General features: G+C 35.3%; 2 protein-coding genes across 6 annotated transcripts; one reads left to right on the top strand and one right to left on the bottom strand.

Annotated features, from left to right (window-relative positions):
* Positions 1 to 665: 665 nt before the first annotated feature.
* LOC104889741 (uncharacterized) lies at positions 666 to 20,567 on the bottom strand. Of its 5 annotated transcripts, XM_048640023.2 has the most exons (30): positions 19,885 to 20,567; positions 18,943 to 19,009; positions 18,133 to 18,771; positions 17,349 to 17,509; positions 16,694 to 16,759; positions 14,885 to 15,002; positions 14,685 to 14,794; positions 14,480 to 14,584; positions 11,913 to 12,036; positions 10,555 to 10,622; positions 9,840 to 9,926; positions 9,569 to 9,724; positions 9,380 to 9,475; positions 9,062 to 9,121; positions 8,862 to 8,977; positions 8,704 to 8,791; positions 6,659 to 6,763; positions 6,469 to 6,570; positions 6,251 to 6,303; positions 6,094 to 6,157; positions 5,835 to 5,966; positions 5,549 to 5,661; positions 5,333 to 5,426; positions 4,758 to 4,977; positions 2,841 to 2,971; positions 2,133 to 2,279; positions 1,626 to 1,754; positions 1,340 to 1,438; positions 1,226 to 1,264; positions 666 to 1,011 (listed from the first exon to the last, which is right to left on the bottom strand). In XM_048640023.2, the coding sequence occupies exons 3-30, from the start codon at positions 18,371 to 18,373 to the stop codon at positions 835 to 837; spliced, it is 3,201 nt and encodes a 1,066-aa protein (XP_048495980.1). In that variant the 5' UTR covers positions 18,374 to 18,771; positions 18,943 to 19,009; positions 19,885 to 20,567; the 3' UTR covers positions 666 to 834. The 5 variants fall into 5 exon arrangements, with proteins under 5 accessions (XP_048495980.1, XP_048495981.1, XP_048495979.1 ...); XM_048640024.2 differs by lacking the exon at positions 18,943 to 19,009 and having other exon boundaries at positions 18,133 to 18,470; XM_048640022.2 differs by lacking the exon at positions 18,943 to 19,009 and having other exon boundaries at positions 19,885 to 20,565.
* A 2,826-nt stretch (positions 20,568 to 23,393) lies between these two features.
* On the top strand, positions 23,394 to 25,022 carry LOC104885476 (putative disease resistance protein RGA4). Its single transcript, XM_010670164.2, has one exon. The coding sequence runs from the start codon at positions 23,394 to 23,396 to the stop codon at positions 25,020 to 25,022; it is 1,629 nt and encodes a 542-aa protein (XP_010668466.2).
* Positions 25,023 to 25,323: the final 301 nt, after the last annotated feature.

Genomic DNA, 25,323 nt, shown 5'->3' with positions numbered 1-25,323 from the left:
CCCTTGCGTGGTACTAACGACAATAACGTCTTATTTCATAGCCACGGATGGAGTCTTGCAAACTTTATTTACGGTTCGTTCGGTTTGATAGAAACATATTTACAGGAAAAATGATTTTCCATCAATGAAAACTACTCTTCTTTGAAAAACGTAAATGAACATTAATTTTGCTTTGTTTTGTTTATGGAAACTATAAGCTAAGAAGGAAAAAATGGAAATATCGGGCAAAAGCGGGGAGGAAAGTGATTTTCCTTTAAATATTGGAGAATAAGGTTTAGGAGTTTCATTTTATTTTTTCTTTTTGAATTTTTGTCCAACCAAACAACGGAAAATGGTGAAAATAATTTTCATCCAAAATAAACGCAAGCTAGTAACAGCAGAAATCATACTGCATGCTACTTTACGTAAATGCAATAAATAAAAATCAAGAAATTAGATGCAATGATTTTTTTTTTTTCTATAGGAGATGCAATTATTTCACCCATTTGTTCTCTTATAAGACAATTTCTTTCTTTTTTGGTTTCACAGTTTGGATAAATGCTTCTAAACCCTTTTTCTTGCTTTAAATAAAAGGAAATTGCCATCTACTAAGAGCAAACAAGAAAATGTTGATTGACAATAACAATTGGATGTTTTTTTTTTTTTGAGGGGATAACAATTGGATGTTAGTATGCTATTCTTTTGAATTTTGATAACAAAAAGATTTGTCCTCCTGTAACAGCTGTTCTTCAGTGATTATATTTGAATTTGAAGACACAAAAACCTAAACATTTACAAACAGGAATAATGTACAGGTAGGTTCACAGGCTAGCACGACTTATATACACATGAACACTAGTTCATCGTTTCGACATCAGTATGCTCCAAACAAACCGACTTTCCAGTGAATTCTTTCTTGAACTCTGCAAGGTTGTGATTGAACCTTTCTCTGTTAGCTCTATCTAAACCTCGATTTACATCTCGCATAAGCATATCAAACAAGTCAAGAGCGCGCAGCTGTTCATCCACGGGCTGATTCACACAAGAATACCAATAACAAGTCACTCCCTTTGTCCTTCATTAGTCCAATTTCAAAAATATACAATATATATTTTATCTTACTGTGTATATTCAAAATACAATATATATTAGCATTGAGAAAGTTAAAGTTTAACTGTGTAACTAAGATGGGGCAGGGGGGGGGGGTGCCCGATCGAGAAGTTCAATCCTAAGATAACAAGCTCACCTGTGATGCTATTACTTGAGTTTTAAATTCTGCGTACGTCTGCAAAGAATGTTAGCACTTAGTCCTATAATCACAATGGTAAAATATCTAAAAGAAAAGAGAGGAGATCATTACTTCTTCATTTAGGAGAATCAAGCTGAGCATAGGTCTGCTAAGAGACAATTGGTTGGGGAAGTGTTCAAACAAATATATATCGAAGATGGCCTTCAACATCTGATCAACATAAAGATAGTGCAACTTATGTCACTGATATTTATATAAGTTTGTAAGTAGTCCGTCACCATCACATGTATGATGGTCGATGCCTCTTAAAAGAATGGGAAGATGCATAGCGAGTTCAAGTTCAGACAAGGGAATCATGAAAAGGAGTGGACAAAGAATCCGTAAACAAAACACTTACCTCTAGAAAGATATCAGCACATTCTAAAATACGCTGAGCAAAATTAACTAGAGCTGGTGAAGCGGGTGATTCACCCATAATAATGTGATCAAAATAGAAGGTTGCCAAATGATCAATTATATTAGCACACTGCAATTGAAATGTTAATTGCAACTAAGTTAGCATAGCATGTATGGAAGTGACAAGGCCTATAACACACTGACTGACACATAACAAGAAAAATTATAAATATCAGGGGTGTGCACCGGTCCGGTACTCCGGTCCGGTCTTGGACCGATTGGACCAGAATCTATAATTTTTTTTAAAAATATTTTTTACTTTATTTAAATATATTTATAAATTAATAGATGCTCCTGTCCAACCGGTCCGGACTAAATAATCTTAAGAAGTTTGTCTAGAATGTTGCAAGGACTAAAATATTCAATATCGATATATATATACACCTGAGGAAACATGTCCAAATGAGTTAATTAGGAGACTAACCAAAGTAACATAACACAGACGAACCTGCAATAAAAGGGGTGGATCTAGAAGCTGTAGGCCAGAATAAAGAGATCTGATAATGAACTTGAAAGTAGTTCCTTCAAGGTTGAAAGTTACATTAATAAGCTTGTCGATTATAGCATCTATAAAACCAAAGTAAGCCTTGGAAACCTGCCATATAATTTTAATATATAAGAAAAGAATACAACTTATTAGTAAAATGTAAACAAAGAAGAATACACATTGCAATCAATGACATGAAAACAGAGCTATATATTTAGCAATTAGCAGCTACTGTTCCAATGACAGCTACACCCAGTGGAATGCAACAACTGAAAGATGTCCAATACACTTAAGAATTACGCAGATGATCAAACAAAATTTAGTGCTGCAATGAATTCACAGTGCACGCTCATAAAAAAATAGTCTCTAAAAGATTCATTCATAAGTAAAAGCAGAAAATAAATATTATCCAACATTCGACATGATGATCACGGTAACAATAGAAATAATTCAACACGGAGAAGCATGAAATTTTGGCAGGAGAATGACAACAAACTATAAACAGTTATGTGAAAAAGCCTGCTCAACAGAAAGATTCATCAGATACCTAAATAGAATTTTTTCAACCTACTAATAATCTGATTTTAAAAAGAGGTTAAAAGGAGGGCAAAAGGGGGAAAACAGAAAGTCTGAAAATTAGATACAGCACAGCAACACATCTACACGTACCTTCTTAAATGCTAATAAATCAGTCAGAGGAACTGAGAGAATCATCTTCATAGCAATATCAAGAGCATCATCAAGGGCCTTGTCACCATATAATTCAAAAACCCCAAAAGTGACATACTCGCCGACAATTGCTGTCATTCAAAGAATTTAGAAACCAAAAATAGGACTCAATTCGGATGCAGCTAAAAAATAATCGCTTATTAGAATAGGCAAGTGATAACGAACTTGACACAAAAACTCACTCAAAGTACAGACTACAGACACATAGAAACAGATTCCTACAAGCAGAATTTTCCATTGGCATAAGTCATATTCCTCTTGAAGTTCTTCCAGTTTACTAAGCAGAGATCCTTTAGCATATAGGGGTGCATTATCTAATTAATATAATTTTAAGAAGGAATCTCAGTAATTGGCACATGTCAGCAAATTTCGAGTGCAGTTTTGTAATTAACTACCATGGATTGCAATACACTAGCCAAGAATATCAAAGTTTGTTATTCAAAATAGTTATTCAGTAATATTCATAAACAATATTCCAGACAAACGAAAATGTGACAGGTAAACTTATAAAGCAATAGGCTAAAATTTTTCATCAACAGTCGATACTCGATACCATCCTCAGGATATCAGCTGCCGGAAGAAGACGACAAAACAGAGTTTGCAGCGACAAATGATTTACTAACAAATTAAATTTGTCAATTCTGTTGAGTCCAATTGAACTGACCATCGTTAGATTAGATCTAAAAAACTAGGACGAAAAACTGAAGACCTTCAAACTGTTTGGAAAAAGATTACAAAAAGCCATATTGACCTTATCAAACCAAAGCTCTATGAAAGATTAAAGGTACAAAAATTGCCGAGAAAGAAGAAATAGATAGTTCAGAGGCATTTAACATCTTCATTAGTAGCAAAAGAAAAAAAGAATTGAACTCAGCTGCGGATTAGTTATATATTCTCATCAGAGAAAGAAGAAATAGTATTCGTAATATTAACTACATAGTTCTCAGTCAAATTAGGATGACACATACTAATGCTTCGCTGATTACCAAAAAATAGTAATATACTTCAAAACACTGATGGATACTTAAGAAGAAGGCACACTTCTGCCTCCCTTGGCATCCCACATATATTTGTCAATTTATCATTATAAATTTGACACTTCTGTCCTTTAACCTCCTCACTAAACCTCTTTGCTAAATCACACTATGGACTAAAATTAACTCTGTTCTAAACTATCTCCACATCTCCTTGCTTTTAGTTCTCTCGGTACTTACCTCCTAGCTTTTCTTTCATTTGCTATCCATAGCCAATCTCTGGCTAACACCTCCACATTAGAGCTAACAAGATTCAGAAAGCAATGACTGGCCTAAATATATATATCCCTTCTCAATATTATACACAATAAAAGGCGAAAAATTTAAGATTGTAAAACTTCTAAAAGAATTAGTAGAACTTAAAAAGGAAACCTGTAATAATCTCAATCAGCTACTACATCTAAACAACAACCAGAGAGCCAACCCCAACCCAGCACTCATCCTCAGACTACTTGAGCTACCTCTACTACTGTTATAGACTAGTTGCAGTTGGCAATGCCATATGTTGTTTACGAGATGAGCATGGAATCATGCGGTGAGATGAATTTTTTTTCCAAATCTACGTGTGATATCTAAGAAGCAACAATAGGAATCTTCAAGATTGGGTGACTTCTCAAGCATCCTTATGGCTTCATATATGCACTTAGTTTCTCTTCGGGGTCATAACCTTTCGTTAGCATGTCCTTTTGTCCCTTTTTCGTTGTGAAAACTCAAACAGTTCCAGAAAATCTACCGCCACAAGTAATATAAAGCTTAAGGACAATCCATACAGGTCAGTAGTGGCATGGGACTGGGATGTGATCATTTTGAAGGCAATCCATACCTTTTGTGAAAATGGCAAGAGAAATCCATATTCCTTTGTACTTGGTCCTGTAGACATCCTTTTCACAAGAAAGAGTGACATTTCTAGATCCATAAGCAACAAGCAACTTGCTAACCTCCCGGAAAAGCAGTATGCCATTAGGAGATGATATGTCAAACTTTAGGCGGTGGTATTTATTCGATACCAGCTCTGCAACAAATTTCAACACCGCGATTGTCACCTGCAACACATATTTTCTAATTACTAGACTGAAAGGAATATGATTAATCATTCGTAACCCTATACACATTGAAGAAAAAGGACAAATTGATACTCAACCATAACTTTTGGTATACAATTAAAATTATCCATTGTAAAGTAATGGCATGATCAGAACTTTTATCCCTATAATGGGATAGCGTAGCAATAGCAATTAGACTGATTGCGGTCGCTCCCGGTCTATAATCCACAATTTTCTGTTAGTCGTACAAATGTAATCAAGAATCAATTCTTAATTTCCAAATAATCAGATGAAGTCATGACTCTGCAAGTTCAAATCTATTGTCACTTTAATGTTAAGAGAAAAGGCAGCTTACCTCTGGACTGTCAGCCCAAGTGGCAATAGCCTTTTGAAGAAACGCCATATGTGCCGGATATAGCCAATCAAAAAGAAACCCATATACCTTGCGACTGAAAATGTTTGACAAAAAAATGAAGTTGAGAATTTCTGAAGAGAGCAATGAGACACAAAACCTAGTATAATCCTCACTGGTATAAACCATAATGAACTAAGACTGCTGTAAGCCTATAACCTGGGTGTGGCCATTGCAATGCCTCGGAGATCCCGCATCAGCCCAATTAATGCAACTTTTACAGTTTCATCCCGAGACATTGAGGGAGGGAGGGACTCAAGGTTGACAAAAACCTAACATTGCCAATGAAGATGCAAGTTAAACAAGAAAGAAGCTTGTATCAGAGCAATAGCAATTACAGCAGCCATTATAAATAATATATGGCCATATGAGCCAGAAAGAAGGCAAAACATACATCATTTCATTTCCAAAGTTCCATTTTAATTAGTTAACAATTAACACATACCTTTTGAAAACAATCCATTGACTGCTTAAACTTGTCAATGCTCTCTTCCGCAAACAACAAAGAACCGATAGCGAAATAGAAAGTGGTTCTTCTACGAGAATTGTAGTTTTTCAGGAAAAGAAATTCCTGTATCTGATAGCGTAAAAAATTATAACATGAACAACAAGCTCAACAAAAAACAGGAGCCACTAGGAGACGTATCATCCCTAAATTTTGCGTCCATGAGAACGAGAGAAAGAGACTTTTTAGCACTACTTACACTGTGGTGCACTATCATATCCTGTATAATACCCATATTTAAGATAGCTTTCCTCGTCATATATCTGCATAAAAATCGACATTTTATTATACCATAATTATACCAGAGAGCACAAATCAATACAAGTAAATAGAACTTCGTCAGCAAGAGAACAAACCCAGCTGCAGTCTCCAAGAACAGAACTAATGTATTATCCAGAACCTCCACGTTCTGCAAAGAGAAAAAAAAGACCCCAGAAATAATTAAATTTAGACATAAATTTAATGATAAGGTGATGAGCCGTCTCCATTGCTATATAATAATCCTAGCCAAGAGCTAAAGGGCCTTAATTGTGTTACCCTTTGTGTTTGATTTCAAAAAACATCTAACTGTTACCTCTGAGAACTTCAGATTCTGGATGATTTTCCGAACCATGAGAATCAAAAAATCCACATGATTATGTATCCCAAGGAGTTCAGACAACTCAACATACAGCTGCTGCAAGAGAAGAACAAACCATATATTACATCAAGGTATTCTTATATGAAGATGCACTGGTAAATTTTAATTCACAGTTTGCACTTGCCTTAGAAGATATGGCGGCATGGTCTCCCACGTAAGTTCTCCTAAAGCTTTGAAAGAAACTGAGAAATGCAAGTTCAAGCCTCTGCCTGCTGAGTTCACCGTACCTCTAATAAATGCACACAGGTCACAGAATCACATGCATTAAAAAAAGTAAAAGAGGACAAGAAACATCAGCTTGATATTCTTCTTATCAACTCAAATCTAACATACACGAAAAAAAAAATCATTGAGAACTCACTCTACATTGTCCTCTTCCTCACAATTTTGCGCTTCACGGACTGTGCGTCTAGCAGAAACGCGGAATAAAGAACAGCCAACAACCACCAGCCTATACGGGTCTGATTTCTGATTTAAAACTGAGCAATGGTAAAGCTATTGATTTCTGGTCTGCTATTGAATTTAGAGTGGGAAGATTCGTGTTGGGAACCAGGCAACCCCAAATTCCCGATGGCAATCAACAGAAAACTAGTAAAGAACCATCAAAAGAATAACAAATTCAAATAGATAACACACACAACTTATGTGGAAACCTGTGAACCAGGAGAAAACCAAGAATAATAGGCTCATAAATCTCTTCAGATCTTACAAGAGCGCCTAAACTATCTCAGAATACTGTCCATATAAAACCTAAATAAGCTAAATTAACTTTAGAAACAATTTGAGATCAGTTAAAACTCCTATAGGCAAGATCCTGATTGGCACAATCGTGTCACCAAATTTCAGCACAGCTGTGACACTATGTCACCAATGCATAGAGTCCAACCACATGGCATGGTTGCATCATTTCATTGCACAGCTGTGCCAACCACCACAAACACAACATCCTTCTACAATCCAGAGCGAATAGCTCAGCATTGGCTGGAAGAGAACATAGAATTTTCGATTTATAACACATGGATGTAGAGCCGAAATACTGAAGATTGTATGATTTTTGAAACATATTCGAAGCCCAGTATGGCTCGTAGGCAAGTTGCATCAAGGTAGAATTCTCCTAATGTAGTTGTGTTGGTGAGTATGGAAATGAATGCTCCCACATTGAAAGAAAGGTACTGGTAGGTCAGAAGGTAGCTAGTATACTGGTCCCACATTGCTAACTGGCTTTAGGATGAAACCTCAATAAACTTGTGTGTTGTTATATGTTGTCTACACCATAGCTATATGTTTGTAATAGTATTTTGTCCAATAACTAATAAACAGATACTTCATCCTTTTTTTAGTACCCGCAATGTTGAAATGTGCACAAGGACCAAGGAGAAGGATAAAAAAGAATCCCCATACCAATGTTGGACGTAATAGAGAACTTTTTAACATGGGATACATAAGTATTAAAAAACGGAGGAAGTATATTAGGAACTAGAAAGACACCAAATGTCTGCCATGCACATCGAGAGGCCTAAAAAAAAAGATGCTTCTGAGCTATGATGAAGCAATTAATCTAAAAATTCAAGATATGTCATCACTTGGAAACTTACACTTGACTCCAGTCTCCAGCTATACAAAAGCCTCAACAACAGGAACTTGAGACATCAGTGAGAGGAGTAGATATTGTTAAGGGTTTAATTTGTTCTTTATGTAATAGACTAATTTAAAGGGCGAGGAGCATTTTAGGTATGTTAGTTAAGAGTAGCTAGAGGAATACGTTAGAAGATTAGTGGGAAAGACACTCTATAGATAGTATAGTTTGGAGAGGTTATGGAAAGATATTGTTAAGGGTTTAGTTTGTTCTTGGGAGAGATTCAAGCCTCTTGAATGCTTGAAGTTATCTTTTATTTTACCGTCAATTTTCTGATTATAACTCCAAAGTTTATTTTGTTTTCTAATCATCTTTGTTTATCGGTCCTTAATATGTCAATTCATCACACTTTAAATTGTGAAGGTCTTGAAGGATAGCTTGTCAAAAAAGCAGAAACTGGCTTGCCATATCTTATCAGCAAAATTAACCGTCGAGAGATAACATGTTTTAGATGGCCAGCATATGAATGGAGAATAGCGTTAAGAATATGCCACAGTACTAATATGCCAAAGAGGCAACAATAATAATGATACCTGTACATAAGATCCAGTATACATGACATTTATTAACTTCAAAATACGTGCTACAAGTTCTGCATCAATCACTTCATTTGATTGGCCACTGCAAGAGTAGAAGAGAGATTATTGAATGCAATGTCTAAAACAGAAAAAAAATAGAATAAAGTCCATACCCAGGATATCCCTTCATTCTCATAATGGAACCCACTATATGCACCAGCCATGCAAGAGTGGTCTCGACTACAGAAACGTTGCTACTAGTTACGTAATCCTGGAGCATCACGCCATCCTAAATTACACAATCAGATCAGTCATTTAAAATTAATGCTTAGTTCTGATATTGAGAGTTGTTCACTAGAAGAATACATCATACCACATATTCTTGTAATACAGGGTCCATTATATATTTCAAGTAGTTACTGCAAGCGCGATACTGCAATAAAGAAGAAAATACAAACCATTAGACATCAGGGTCAGCAACCCCCCCCCCCCCCCCCCCCCCCAACACCCCCAACTCCCACCCCTCCTCGCCAACCCAAAAGGAACCCCAAAATAACAGGCATTGGAAGGTGAGGCTTCACCTTTGACCACTTTCTATTCCTTCATATTCCCATACCGCCTCCCAAGCCCAATATAATAATATTTCCTAGCATAAACAATATATATTAATCTTCAGACATCCAAGTCAAACCTGAAATCTGAAAAGATATGGTAAGAAATCAAGCTGATCCTCCATTAGCTCAACCTTGTCTAGAGGATCTTCTGAAAGATCGTCTACGAACCCAGCCTGCCCCAAGAATCAGTGATGACTAAGAGAAGAAAGTGGCAAATATACAATTTGTAGCCAAAATGGAAGATGTGCAAGCAATAACATCCAAACCTGTAGTGCCTCAGCCCGTGAAGAAATAAACCTTCCCACAATCAATGGCACATGCTCATCGAGGGACAAGTTTGCAGGGCAATTTTTCAAATCTATTACAGATGTCACCATTTTCGTCCACAGTCCTAGAATATAGTAAACGCTGCTGCTTGTCCACTGAAACGAAGATAGTCAAACATTTTCATGCAATTTGCAACTTTTGCTGCTATACAAATAGTATAAGAATTCAACTTCATGCAGCAGACTTCCACAAATATCCAAGTGCAATAACCTTCCAGGACTCCAGAGACTTCAGCGTGAAGTCTGAAACCATGCTTATCCATGCACTGTAGTCTTCAACGCAAACAATATCTTGTAACTGTCATAAAATTTTAGGAAGTATACGCTATTAGAATTCATGTTATTGGTGTAATACTTTACCATAATATGAACCCACCATGCTGTCTTCCTGTTGACATTTCAGTGCATATAGAGCAAAGTGTAAAACAATGGCTAAATTAGAATTTGCAGAGATGCATAGAAATTAGGGCAAATATAAGCTCCACCTAATGTAGACGGAAACTTTCAAGAACTCAACATGTAGCTAATTAGGGCAAATATGCATATTAACATACTTTGACATGTTACAAGATGAAGTTTCTGGACCACGAAGGGGATATTTACAATAACTCTTAACCTTAGTTAAGAGGCTTGGAAAGGGAGTTCTTTCTACTCTTCTTAGTTGTTCCTTCTAGGTCTTTTCCAGCCTCCTTTTGTTTTTGGAAAGAAATTGATGAAACAGAGCACATAAGGAATCATACAGTTCAGGCCTCTCTGAGATTTAAAATGGTCGGTTACAGAAGATCACATTGACCTCAAAACCGGCCATTATTACTACTAAAAGTGAAAATCATGCATGCCAGTGCACATAATATTAAGACTTTAAGGTGCACATTATCTGAATAGCAGTTATCACAAATTCAGACCATCAAGGGATAAAAGTATACCTCATAATTCACTTTAAAATTCCCAATGAGACGGCAAAACTCATGGTAATTATCCTGATGATTAAGACCTGTGCCCAAGGTAGAATGAGGCTTCACATATTTAGTTCTAAATCAAGCAGAATAACATATTAATTTAATCCAGAAAATAATTACAGTCCTCTTTGTACTATAGCAGGATATATAGAACTAAATATGTGAACTCTGGCTCTACATTTCATAAAGAGACCCTGAGAAATTAAATCTTGTAAGTTGATTAAAGTAATCATTCATAATTATGCTTCATATAAGAGTCCTAAAGAACCAAGGTATTTAGGAGTAGTGGATATTATTGTATCTTCCAAACGGGAAGAATTCAACAGCATCCTGACTTGCATAATTTCTGCAACTGTATACCTCCTCCATATTTTTTTAATTGCAAGATTGAAGATTGGCGCACTTTTCGACGAGGCCGTGTGAAGAGGAAAGAGATAAAAACAGATAAACAGAGGGACCCATGTTACAAGAGAGAGGTATATGAAATTTTTAGTAATGTTGGAACGGATACTGAACTTCCATTAATGGGAAGTGTCGCAATAGAAAAAAGATTTCAAGTATAAATAACTCTAGATTAGTACTACCTCAATTTCAATTTAAAGCCACAATGGACTTTGTTATCAATTTATGATATTGAAATATCAAATATATGTATAAATCATAATATAAACTTACCTCCTTACCGGAATATAATTTATTCAATTACAAGCACTATCGGGTGGCACACACCTTCACAAGGTACATCCCAGGTACTGTCATTCTCTCCCCCTGCTCCCCTCTCCTCTTTACCCCTTTAAATGTTGATCTTAGTGGGCAATTAAGATAGCATGGTGAGTTGGTGACAGTAATAGTTGCAGATGAAGCATGGGGTACCGACGAAGATGACGAAAATGAGAAGTGGGGGAGTGATGCCTGTACTCAGGAAGGGAAGAGAAGAGGCTGCACGGTTGGAGGTTCATACAGCAGTGGTTGGGGTCATACTTGGGGAAAGAAGAGAGGAAAGGAACAGCAGAAATGGTCATTTGTGCTGGTGGCAGACAGCTATCTCTGTGATGAAAGTGAGGTTCCTTTTCATTCATTTCAACAGTGTGGCAAGCATGAGAAACCCCAATAACCCTATATGGCTCCTATCCCTCTAAGAAGGGAAGTATGACTACGAGTATAAAAGAAAATACATGAGTGCATCCCCAATACAACACGGTTCCGAGTGATGGATCAAAGTCACCTAAGCAATTTTCCGGCTGCAGGTCAAAATAAATATAAAGAACCTACATATGAAGTGAAAGAAAACATGAAAACTTGGAACAATTGTTTGACAAACTAACCATATTCTGTTTGCATGATATACTTAGTGCCCGTCATCAATGCAGTTAAGAACTCCCCACGTGTGCCATAGCTTGTAAACAAGGATCTTCTAACCAGTGTCAAGCGTCCAAGACACTCCAAAGCCTTAACAGAAAATGTACATAAAAATTAATTTATACCAGTTCCCAATCTGCTCATCAAACATACACCAATTTTTAAAACTAAAATGAAGTGAAAAAAAGGTGAGGCAACATGAAATAAACAGTGAAATATTTGTTTGTCAACCTAATTCCAGTTTAAATCAGTGGACAAAAATGTTCATAAATATTTGACAAAACCTGTACTTCTGCTAGGCAGCAGGATTCTAATTATACCTTTCAGGAAAAGGAAGATGTAAGACAAACTGGTGTTCAAAGAAAGTACATAAGCACACAAATTCTTGAGCTTTCTAAGCTCCGCATAAAAACTGTTGAAGGCATATTACTGTCTGCCAAATATATATATGATACACTGTACACAGATGTACGAAGATATGAACAAATGTTGCATTAAATTGCTATAATGGCAGAAATTAAGGAAGAAAATGAGTATTTGATTGAAAAACAGAAATTACAGCAATATAAAATGATAGTTACAAGCTTTCGAGAGGCTTGTTCTCTCCCATTGAACTTAAAAAGCTCACCCAATTTTTCTTAACAATTTTCAACATACCCCTATCTCTCTAATTAACCCTATATATAGAGTAATTTCCTTAGCATAAGTACCTAGCTTATTTCCCAAGCTACTCATTAAGATAAAACCTAAATTACCATCCCCCTAAAATATCAGTTCATAGCACTACCGGCCGCCCAAACTTCCGCCTTGTCCTCAAGGTGGATAGTAATCAGCGTTGAATTCTCGGCCTCGACAGTTTTTGACTGTGTCTTGTCGAAAATTGATGCCCGGCTTCCACTGGCGTTCAAGCTCCTCATTGGTGAGTACTTGTACATTTGGTCTTGGAGGTGGTGTTTGTTGGTTTTGTAAGTTGGAAGGCTGGTGGAAGGTATGTGGAGTGTTGAGCCCATGAGGTAAGAAAATTTCGCAACACCTAATACAAATTTAGGAGGGATTTCCTAAGGTTTGGGATGATGAATTGGGCCGAAATTCAAAAAATATAGACATGGTGAAAGAAGTGGTTAGTATGGAACCCTTGACCTCATCATCACGTGGCCTCAACAGCTTAATTCCATCACTGATGGTAAATTTGTGGTCATTGACTAAAGTACCCAACATCTTTTTCATTTGGCTTCCTCTCAGGCGAAAGATGGGCCTCAACCATAAAAACAAAGGACTTCAAGGAGGATCTTCAACTGGTGAGCAAAATGTCCTTCCTTAAGATACCTGAGACTATGTGCACCCGCATTAAGGAGTGCAATCCCAGATTTAATGAGAAATATCTACTTCTCCAAAATTTCATTTTGTTTCTCAAGAAATTTTTGTTGAGGTAATATTAAAGTTACCACCATAAAACATATTAAAGTTAGAGAGTGATCGGCACTCTCACTCTGAAAGGCAGATAGCACTGCTTCAAATCAAGAGGAGCTGTGGGATTATCAGCAAATGCTAAACATTGTCCGTGCAATTGACAAGCAAAAAACAATATAAAGACGAGAACATCGAGAGAATCAATAAATACACAATTTACCACCATAAAACATGCATAAAAGCACTAGTCAGAACCCAATCCTTAAGATGATCACGACTTCAAGAGGGTCCATCAAATACACATTGACCTCCACTATGTTTGTGCATTGCATGAACAATATACAATAATGTAAATATCAGAGAGAGGTGAGAACTTATTTGTTAAGAATGAAGTTACACGACAACAAGGAATGGGCCTCAACCATATATTAGATCCCCCCAATTCAGTAATATATTTATGGCATCAATTTCTACGAATATGCTTCATCTTGTTATTATCCAGGGTCGAAGGGCGAAGGCCTTAGACAACTCAAGTGGCATTTGGTTAAATTTTGGCTCCGAGAAAATTTGTTTGGACGAGTATTGAGATTTATATCTACATTTTATAACTCCCAAGCACTACTCTGGAACCCTTGACCTCTCTCTCTACCAGCTTGTTACATCTTGAAGAAATTTAAACCCATGTCCATACACTCCTCCTAACCAAACATCCCTCGGCCCAGATATAGACAAGGTATATGATGCAAAAATATAAGAACACTGGTAACCAAATAGTTTCTAAGCAGGCAAGTTACATCTAAGGCTACAGAGTGCAGAACCTTGAAGGAGGATAAGAGAGCAGGAATTCACAAACTTATCGCAGAATATAGCTCAAAGAATGGAACAGAAATTAACTAACATATCATACTAAAGTTAACTTTGTCATCTTTCATTAAGATTTAAAGCTTACAAGAAATATCTCATAAGCTCTTCTAATAAATTAACTGCCAGAAAATAGAATTTTGAGAATGGACCCAAAAAGTAACTTTGACATTCCCACTAAAAAGTATCTGAAGTATTCTTACTCAAGTTAACCCGTTTTCTATTCCTTCAGACCAACCACAGGGAGAAGTGTGGTACTCACTAATTTTGAAACAGGAGGAATGGTGCCAGCATGATAGTCATAATAGTCAAAATATATCTGTAGTGTTGAGGGTTCCTCAATGACTGATCTCCAGCGAGTTGGAAGCTGTCACCCCATTGAAAAATGGTTAGGAGAGAAGATGCTGGATAGCATATTTTTTTCAGAGTAAATAGTAACGATATCACTTTCCATGGTTTAGAAGTACCTGAATTGCACTAACATCATCCGAACTTCCATTATCTGACGTTTCCATAAAATCAAAAGATAAACATTGCAGAGAAAGTGAAAGAGCCAACTCCTGCAACTTCTGTTGAACTACATACCCAGAAACTCTTAGGAGGGTCGAAGAATAGATTCTATATGAAGAATTGGAAAGAATCACTAAAAAAGTATCTTGCTGGTTACCATTATTTTTTACTCCAATCAATGATGTAAGGGATATTGAATAAATTTCAAGAAGTGCCTGATCTATGAACTTGGTTGACACCTTCCGATGTTGTATTACAGAAAATCCTGGAGTTTGCTGTTATTGGAAAGAGTTTGAAGCACCAATCAGTAAAAAGAAGTTAAAGCAATTGAAGAAGGACGCAATCATATCAATCAATCTTCAACAACAAACATCAATCCTTAATAAAATTATTGTATTTTCCCCATGATATGGTGACATGGAATATACCACTAAATCTATGATAGCATTATAGCAACTGTAACTGTGGCAAAAAGGGGTGGCAGATACAAGTTGAAAGTTGAAAAACTACAAAAACCAGAGTGAGACATATATACTGAGGCTGAGAAAACAGAAAAGATCACACTCAAACTACAAGCACAGATATGGATAGCGACAATTAATTTCCATGAAATGAACCGGATTTATCATTCAAGTTCTGGAATTGTCAACTCGATCTCAGAGTACAACATCCAATATGAACATGAATTAACTGAGCTCGAAGCTTCAATTCATTACTCCCGGAACATTTTAGTAGCGCCTTCAGTCCTTGCCTCATTTCATAAGGGCCTGAAAGTGGCTCTATTCCCTTGTATATATGAAAAGTTACAAAATCATCAAATAATGAACAAGAAATCTTATTTGATTGCTAAGAATATGAAAGGTCAGGGTTGGACCCACCCCCACCTCATCTCAGAATTCTCTTCAATTGCAATACGTGGTAAAGAATACAACTACACCATAAAGCATAAAGTTCCACTTCAGTAACACTATGATACTACTATACTGTAACCGAACATGGACTATACTGTAACCGAACATGGACTATTCGAGGCCTTGATCTTTGACAAGGGAGAGGGTTAGGTAGAATTAATCGCTTTACAGCGATAGCTGCCTCAATTAGTGAAAGTAACATGTATGATACAAATGGGTAGCATGTTCAATACGAAAGGGCGCACAGCCATAGGCCAACCAAAAACAAAATCATTGATCCTGATGCCAATAATTGGTAAATTATTCAAAGGGAAAACTCATAGCGAGACAACTGCAGGATTTGTTTAAAAGCATCAATGTAGCTTTTTCTGTTATGCAGTAAATTCCAGTAATCTGCCTACACAAACAAAGACCTAGTGGTGTGTTTGGAAACCAAAAATTCATTTGAAATTCTAGAATTCGGTCAATTTATATGTTTAGATGATTAAATATTTGAAATCTGGAATAGGAATTTGGAACTACAAATCAAACCATGACCAGTTAACTACGTATTGACCAATAAATAGGAATTTGGAACTACGTATTTGAATTTCACTAGCTCAAAGCCCAATCACTTGCCAAACTTTAGTCGACCATAACCTCCGAGAGTTTTGCTACACCGCCACTTTTTTACCGGTTTTGGAACCAAACCTCCTTCCCTCCACTCGTTCGACCTAGATCTACTCTCACTGATGATCTTGCGCAAAGGCTGCAAAAATCTTGAGAAGTTCTTCCCTAATTCAAGCTCTACTATATAGTGGCAATGGTAACTTGTAAATTCTTTATCATATATAACAATGTAATATGAGGATAAAATCTTTAACATCTAGGTTTTGTTAATTTTGTTAGTTAAATATGGGCACGAAAGCAGACATAGCATGTGTCCGGCCGATCATTCCGCTGGCATCTGTATTTCAAGGGTAGCCAGAAGGTAGGCTATACAGGAAACGAATTTATAAAGAGAAAAATAAAAAATAGTCGCCCTCCCTAGATCTATACAAGCAATTTTATCTTACCTGATTCATCTCACTCACAAGCTGGTTCAACATCTTCAAACCGATTGCATAACAAGAGGATTCAGGCTGCAAATAAAGCAGCTTAAAACATTGTTCAAATCATACATTATTGGAAAGCAATAACATCATGACCAAAAACTTTAATTGCAACTTGAGGAAAGAGGGTATGTTCACATAAAGCAACCTAACACATCGTACAAATGGTACATGCGAGGCAAAAATACATGGCCACTTGCTAGCAGCTTAAAACATTGTTCAAATCATACAAATGACCCCAAAACCAGGCAACGCAAACCTTCATTTAAGGGGAAGGATCATTAGTTCATCGTGAATAACATGTTTGAGGATCTTTGTTTTTCTGTAAGCGACATTTTTCATACTGTATTTTGTAAGACTCAAAGCATCTTAATCAGAAACTGACATCCAATGAACTTCTGTAGAACATTCAACACTAAGAAAAAGGAAAAGGAACATGAGCAGAAACGACAAAAAAACTAGGTTGTAATGTTGTATGCTTACTGCCTACAAAGAGGAGATGAAATGAATAGCTCAAATATCAGATTCCTCAAACAGAGGAACACATGAACATTTATTCAAGAGATTAAAGATTGAGATAAGCATTTTTAAATACTTGCAAGGGGTTACGTTCGCTAACCTCATTCAAGAACTTCACAGAATCACTAATGAACTCTTGAAATTTACCATCACCAAACCAACCAATTTTTGTCAATCGACATACAAGTTGAATCAATGAAGTCGTTACAAAATTCTCCAAATCAGCACTTCTAGTGGCCAGATAGTTTATAACACGGTTGCCTTCAGATCAAAGTCACACAGGTCAGATTAATAAATATGAGGACAAAGTTTCAAAGCTTACACATCGTCAATATACAATTACGCAGTATATCAGAGAGGATTCAAGTACCTAATGTTTCAATCTAGTGGGGGGGGGTATAGAGTAGAGAGAGCTTCATTTACTTTTTTTAAGGTACAGAAGGAAACTTAGGGAACCTTCTTTCAAGGGTTAATAGAGAGAACTGCATGCTCATAGCATTTTCTCCAAAAAAAACACATGACTTGAATTCTACTATCCTCGGTCACACTTAATAAGCCAAGATCTCAAAATGTCCCTTTACAATGGAATTGGGCTCAAAGCATAAATTAATCCTCAAATTTCATGTCATTCAGAGTGAATGAGATGACCCATAACCTTTCCACCCAGAGGTTAATTTCACAGCAGAGTGAACAAGTTTCTTTACTTTTTGTTGCATATATTTTATGTCATCCATATGGCGGAGAATTGAATCATATTCAAAGTTGCCTTGCAAAAAACAGTAGGAACTGCAATCTAAAATATGGAAAAAGAGATAGTAACCGTAAAAGTAAAATTATATCAAATGCAATCAAGGTACAGAATAATCAAATGGGAAAAAAATTACGAATTTGAAGCTGTAGCTGCGAAGGAGGATTATTATCAGTGACATGCTTCAACAAGCTTGAACTAGCAAAATAAACAGCATATGGATTTTTTGCATTTTCAAGTACGTATTCCAACTGCGAAATGAAGTTGGGATCCTGAAAGAACTGCTTGAACATGTTCTCAGCATTAGCTCGCTCGGCTGAGTCGTGTGAGCTGTAAAGTCCCTCACACAATGCTTCCAGCACTGCCAAGTTTTCCATGTAGAGTTAAAGTATGCAAGCACGACAACCAGCAGGTAATTATTCAAATGTGGTCTCTTGTTTCCCTGAATTGAACGCGGTAATAGCTGGATGGCATCTGCAAATTTTTCATCAAATCCAGGAGAAGTGTCTAGATATACATTATAAAATCAAATTCAAATTATAGCAATGCTAAGTAAGTTGCACATCAACAATACCAAAAACGAGCTTTGATTATTTAGAGTAAATGCATTCTGCTGGTGTTACAAATAATGGACAGATGCCATAAAATAGTCAATAACAAAATTTGAAGTTACAGATGTGTTGGAAAAATAATTACAAATCAACATAAAAGTGCCATCCAACTGCTGTCAGAACGAATGAACAAAAGTATTGTCTAGAAAAGAGCAGCACCAAACCTGAAATATTTAAAAAAAAAAAAAAATCAAAGAAATATCAATCCAATTATGATATTTAAAATTTAACTTCAAGAAACAACATGCCCAAAAAAACAATCACCACCAGGCCACCACCAACAAATCCCCAGTAGCAATTTCCCAGTGCAGATATAAAAAGAAAAGAAAACTAACAAATCCAATAATATCTCTAAATTCTTGATTGAATATCCAGTGAAATTCATATCCAGATTGTGAAGTACTGCAAGCAATTACCAAATTGTTTGTACCCAAAAACAGTCAAATTAAAATATACAATACCCTGAACTAAATTCAGCACTAGATTGAGTAAACGAAAGACGACCACAAATCAAGAACTTAATTGAGTAAATGAAACTCAAACCCAGATTATGAAACACTGCAAGCAATGACCAGATTATTCATACCCAAAAACAATCAAATTAAAAGTTACAATACCCAGAACCAAACTCAGAACTAAAAAGAGTAAATGAAAGACAATTATAAATCAAGAACTTAATTGAGTAAATGAAACTCAAACCCAGATTATTCATACCCCAAAACAATCAAATTAAAAGTTACAACACCAAGAACCAAATTCAGAACTTAATTTAGTAAATAAAATTTAAACCCAGATTGTGAAGTAAAATTGCAAGGGAATTACTATATTATTCATACCCAAAAAAATCAAATTACAAGATACAATACCCAGAACTAAATGCAAGAACTAAATTGATTAAACGAAAGACAATTATAATTCAAGAACTCAATTTAGTAAATAAAACTTAAACCCAGATTGTGAAGTAAAATTGCAAGGAAATTACCAACATTATTCATGCCCAAAACAATCAAATTCAAAGATACAATACCCAGAACCAAATTCAGAACTAAATTGAGTAAATGAAAGACATTTATAATTCAAGAACTTAATTCAGTAAATGAAATTTAAACCCACATTATAAAATATTGCAAGTAATTACCAGATTAATCATACCCAGAAACAAAGATACAATACCCAGAACTAAATGCAGGAAGTAAATTGAGTAAATGAAAGAAAATTATAACTCAAGAACTTAATTGAGTAAATGAAATTCAAGAAAAATAAAAATAAAAACTCACTATCAAAAAAGTTATCTCTACTGCAAATGGTAATAGCGCCTTCAAAAAATGCTACGAGAAGATGTAATCGAAGATTAAGAATGTAGTTTGTGATTTTGTTTTATGAGCGAATTTTGTGATCAAGTAGTTTTTAATGGAGAGAGTTATGAGCATATAGTATATGAGTATATATATGAGTTGAGGACTAGAGGTTAGAAAAAGGAGGGAACAAATCTTTGGTCGGTTTGTTATTAAGTACTATGTATACTATTCTATTATTGTATAAAATGGACCAACTTATTAATTGGTTTAGTGCTTTTCAGCCTTCTATGCTGTTTGCCTTCTTCTAACGGCCTTTTCCACGCCATTTTTTCACTCTTCATAATTATCATCGTCCCTCAATTTTAATTTTCTGCGTCGTCCAAACATGAGATATCCACTGTCGTTGATTTTAGGTTGCCTGCCAACTACTAAGAATATTCCGGGAGAAAGTAAAACATCACGTTACCCATACATCGATTCAACGAAGGTACCAAAGCTTCTAAATAACTAGTGTCATATCAAATTCTACATTTATTTTCGATTTATAGGTTTGATGTGCTAAGGTAATCTGAATATCTGATCACATACAACTTTATCGGGGTTGCATCATAACAATCGGCAATAAGTGCAATAGCACGGATTACCTGATGGTCAGATCATATTTCCCCTTTCTTTGGGACAAATTCGCATGCACATGAAAATCCGTCTATATTATGAGCTAATATTGTGTGGATTTGATCCACGCTAATATGGAGTATTAGTATAGACCAAAATCATTAATGACCTTTTTTTTTTTTTTTTTTTTTTTTCATATAGCCACATTTTACAATTTAAAGTTACACTTATCTATCATTATTTAATATATATAGTGACAAATTTTTTTCAAATAATATGACCCTTTATTTATTTTACATCAGTTTATTAGAATAAATGTTACAATATATAGCTACTCATCTTTCATAGCTACTTTTTTTTTATATATATATAAAAGCCCTTTTTCCATAAAGCACATGTAATTGCATTAGGTCCACACTAAATTTAGTATTAACAAGGTCCATAGAAATTTTTTACTAGCAACTTTTATGATAATATATAGAAAAGGCTCCTAAAACAACAACAATTATTGAAGGAAGCAGTATTGTTCTTATATTAATTTTTGAATGACAGATACAATAATATGCAATATTAATTCTATATAAGTGGTTCAGAAATGCTATGAATGGAAGAAAATACTATATTTAGTATTTGGCAAATTTGTCAAATTTTACCTATTAAAGAAAATTCTTTTTTTTTTTTTTGAAAAACTACCTAATAAAAAAATCAAATAGTATTAAAAGATACGGTCTAATTTTAATATAAAAGTAGACCTAGATAGTTACTAAATGGATTAAATTAGTCACCAAAATAAATTAAATTAGTCACCATTAGGCTAATTTTCTTTTTAATATTCGGCTTACCATTACCTAATTATAATTTAAAAGTAAGTGGTCTCTTACGAGACAAACTCAAAAAAAAATATAAGTGAAAAAAACTACCAATAGTTGAATTCAGGTGAATTGACTGATTTAATATACAACTTTGACCAACTTATTTTTTGCGTCTTTTAATTAACTTTTGCAGATCAAATGCCTAAACTAGAATCGTTCTAAAATCTTTTTACCATTAAGATAGTCAATTAATTTGAATATGGCAATAAAAAAAACTTACAAGTAGGTTTTTGCCATTTCTTTTTACTAGGTAATTTCTCGTAAAAAAAATAGTTTTAGTGGATAGTATTTAACAAATCTACACCATTACACTAAAACAAAAACCAAAGGTCACACAATACAACTTTTCTAGTAATACCCTATGACACTTTTGGCGACATCATACTTCGAATTTTGCAGCTTATTCACCATACTCTACAACTTTTGGAAATTCACCGAACACTCGTAAATTTTTAACAAATAAACAAAATATTCTTATGAACAGAACTCTTAACTCCATTAGTTATAAACCTTCTTTAAAGCAACAATTATATTAATTAAGCAAATATTATTCACTGAAAAAAAATTGATTATTTTTCCTAAAATCCTATTGTTTTTCTTAATTATTTCAAATTAACTTAGATTGTCCCATTATTCCAGCTCGTGTCAAGGACTGATCCATCCTCAAGCTGTGTAAGAGATATAGTTAGCCCTCCATCTTTTACCAAAGCTCAAACTAAACCGCTGGGCTTAGAAGAAGATCTTCGAAGCGCAATCCATGAAACAATTAACGAGTTTTATGGTTACAAAAGTTTGCTACTCAACTTCAACTCCTTCAACTCTATCAACTCCTTGAACTCTTATCTTATCTACTTTTGTACTGCATTATTCACTTTTTAGGCAATTATTGTGAGACTTCAGCTTCAGAGCCGATGAAAGAAATCCTAACATCATCAGTGGCTGAGGACCACCCTATACAGGCATGCTATATTCTAGTTTATTCCTTATATGAAATATTGGTTTTAACATTCTTTAATTTGTAAGTAAATCAGCTTTTATCAACTTCGTGCAGATGCGTGGAAAATTTAAAAGTTCCTATCCTCAAGGCATGCGGATCTCCATTCTCAACGTTATACATACCAAAATCATTAAGTTATCTTTGAGTCAGGTCGTCTCATAAAATTAGGAGCCATGTGCTAAATTAAATTATAAAAATTAATTTTTTTTTGTGAATAGAAAGAGATGAGAGAGTCATTAATTGTCTTTTTTGGAGAATAGGATGAGAAGAAATACCAAATAGAAATTTCTTTAAGTTTGATCTAACATTACACTCTATAAAATTGGAGGAATAGTTGTAATTAGAGTTAGGTTTTTTTCCCTATAAGAGAGTAACTAATAGAATTGGGCCCCTTATATTTTAGGGGCCCTGTGCAGTTGCTCACCGTGCACATGGCCTTAGCCGCCTCTGCAGTTCCAGCCATCTTCTGTGTCATGTGTTGACGTGTAGTTGAATGCTCAGATGATGGTGCGGCATTATGAGTAACCCCATATATGCATTATTTATTATTAATTATCCGAAATTATTTTTTGAATTTTTTTTGTCAAAAACCACCATATAAAACATGAAATTTGTGAGAAAACCACTTTATATAATTTTTTTTAGCGAAAACAATGATTGGAATAAGGGATAAGGTTTGTTCTTACAAGCATTTTTTTATTTAAGGTTTGTTTTCGCAGAATAAATTATATAAGGTGTTTTCTCATAAATTTCATGTTTTATAAGGTGGTTTTTGACAAAAAAATCCTTATTTTTTCTTGTCAATAACCTCATCAACTGATGAGCTACAAAATATCAATATTTTGAATGCAGTGATTGAACATGATAACCTCATCTTAGAGAGAGCGCGAGCTCCTGAGCCTTCCAGCACGACAAGCTCGACAGGAGTACGAGAAGTTGTGAAAGCAAAGCTCAAAACAAATTTGAGGAAATTGGATTTTACAGCTGAGGAGATAAGGATTGAAATGGAAAAAGAAGAGGAAATGTGGCTATTTTGCACACTGTTTCCTGAACAGCACAAATTTGAGAAGGACACCCTTATTAACTTTTGGATGGCTAGAGGACTCATAGAGAATGATGATTACAAGAAGCTCATCCGCGACTCATACTTTGATGCTTTAGTAGCTGAGGGTTGCATTGAGTTAACAAACAAATGCTTTCCTAGTGGAGAAAGCATGTACAAAGTGAATGCTGAGAAGATGAAAAGCTTTACAAAGACAGGGCGAGTAAAATTGTATCATCAAGGAAATGCATCAGATCCTCATCTCACAGACAACATTCCAACGAACCTAGAGAATTTATCTTTGGTGTGTCAAGATATTGATCAATCCATATTCGACCAATTCAAACAGTTGAAGAACTTGAAATCACTTCTTCTATTTCACCAAACATCTAAGGCCAGTAAAATCATCAGGATTCCATATAAAATTTTCTACAATTTGAAGCATCTGCAAGTCTTGGATTTGAGTGAAATTTGTATAGAAAACCTGCCAAGTACCATAGGAGAAGCAAAGGAATTGCGGTATCTTGATCTGTCATATTCATTGATTGAGCTATTGCCAGAGACTATAGACTGCCTCAAAAACTTAGTCACTTTGAAACTCAAGGGCTGTGTCCGTTTATATAGGCTACCAGAAGGGATTGTAAAGTTGACAGCACTTCGTCATTTAGACCTCAATGTTCTTGGCCAGTTATCCTTTCTCCCGAAAAATATGGGGAAGCTTACTAGTCTTGAAACGTTATCAGCGTTCCTCATTGACAATGGTGAAGATCGTAGAATCAGTCAGTTGAAGAATATGAACAATCTTCAGGGTAGCTTTTGCATCTCAAATTTGGAACGCGTTTCAAGTGGGATGGAGGCCAAGGATGCGGCTTTGATTGAGAAGGCGAATATCAAGAAGCTCGAGCTAAGATGGAGTATGCCAAGGTTGACAGAAAGCAAAGAGCAACTACGTGACTATGAAGTACTTGAGCAACTTCATCCACCTTCAAGCCTAGAAGATCTAGAGATATCAGGTTACTCTGGCTTGAAATTTCCGGATTGGATTGGTGATTACAAAGTGCTTCATCTCATTGTAAATATCACCCTTGTGACGTGTGTGTACACCATGCTTCTTCCATCACTCGGCGAACTACCTTTCCTCCGCAATCTTCACTTGATTGACATGAAGAGAGTGAAAAGCATTGATGCTGAATTCCGAGGAGATGTTAACATTGCTTTCCCTGCATTAGAGAGGCTTACAATTGTGGGTATGTCTCGTTTAGAGACATGGACTGATGTTAAGGAAGTGGATTTTCCGCGCCTTTGTAAGCTTGTGATCGAGCATTGTCCTAAACTCATTGCGCTCCCTTCACTGTCGTACTTCCATTCATTAAAACAATTGGAGATAAGCCAATGCCCTAAGCTCTCATCTTGGTCGAAAACATCGTTTCCATCCTCATTGAAGATGCTAATTGTAGAGAACTGTCCTTCCTTTAAAAGGAGGTTTCGTAAACCCAATAACAAGGATCAGATGAAGATAATGCATGTCCATAATGTGTGGATTGATCATGAAGAGACCGCAAATCTCAATGCAGCAACCCAAGTTCTCTAACAATGGGTCGATTTGGTAGAGGATGTAAGAATAACTTCCTTTATTTGATTTATCTTCATTATTTGACTATATACAATCTTTTCTCCAATAATATATTAGTATATTTTAAAATTTCTTGTGGTTTTTAAAACTCTTGTAATTTAAGAGAGCGAACTTTTGAGAAATTAATTTTCACACAAACTTAACTTTCATTTTAAATTTATTCATATATATTTTAGGGTTGTTTGTCAGAAAGTACCTAATAGAACGACACAAGTTTTGTAGGAAAGGATCTAAGAAAATATTTTTGTCTAAAAAAAGA

This window comes from Beta vulgaris, chromosome 3 (assembly GCF_026745355.1).
Source record: "Beta vulgaris subsp. vulgaris cultivar EL10 chromosome 3, EL10.2, whole genome shotgun sequence".
Taxonomy (NCBI): domain Eukaryota; kingdom Viridiplantae; phylum Streptophyta; class Magnoliopsida; order Caryophyllales; family Amaranthaceae; genus Beta; species Beta vulgaris.
The sequence above is the reverse complement of the archived record's forward strand: the minus strand, read 5'-3'. Positions and strand labels throughout refer to the sequence as shown.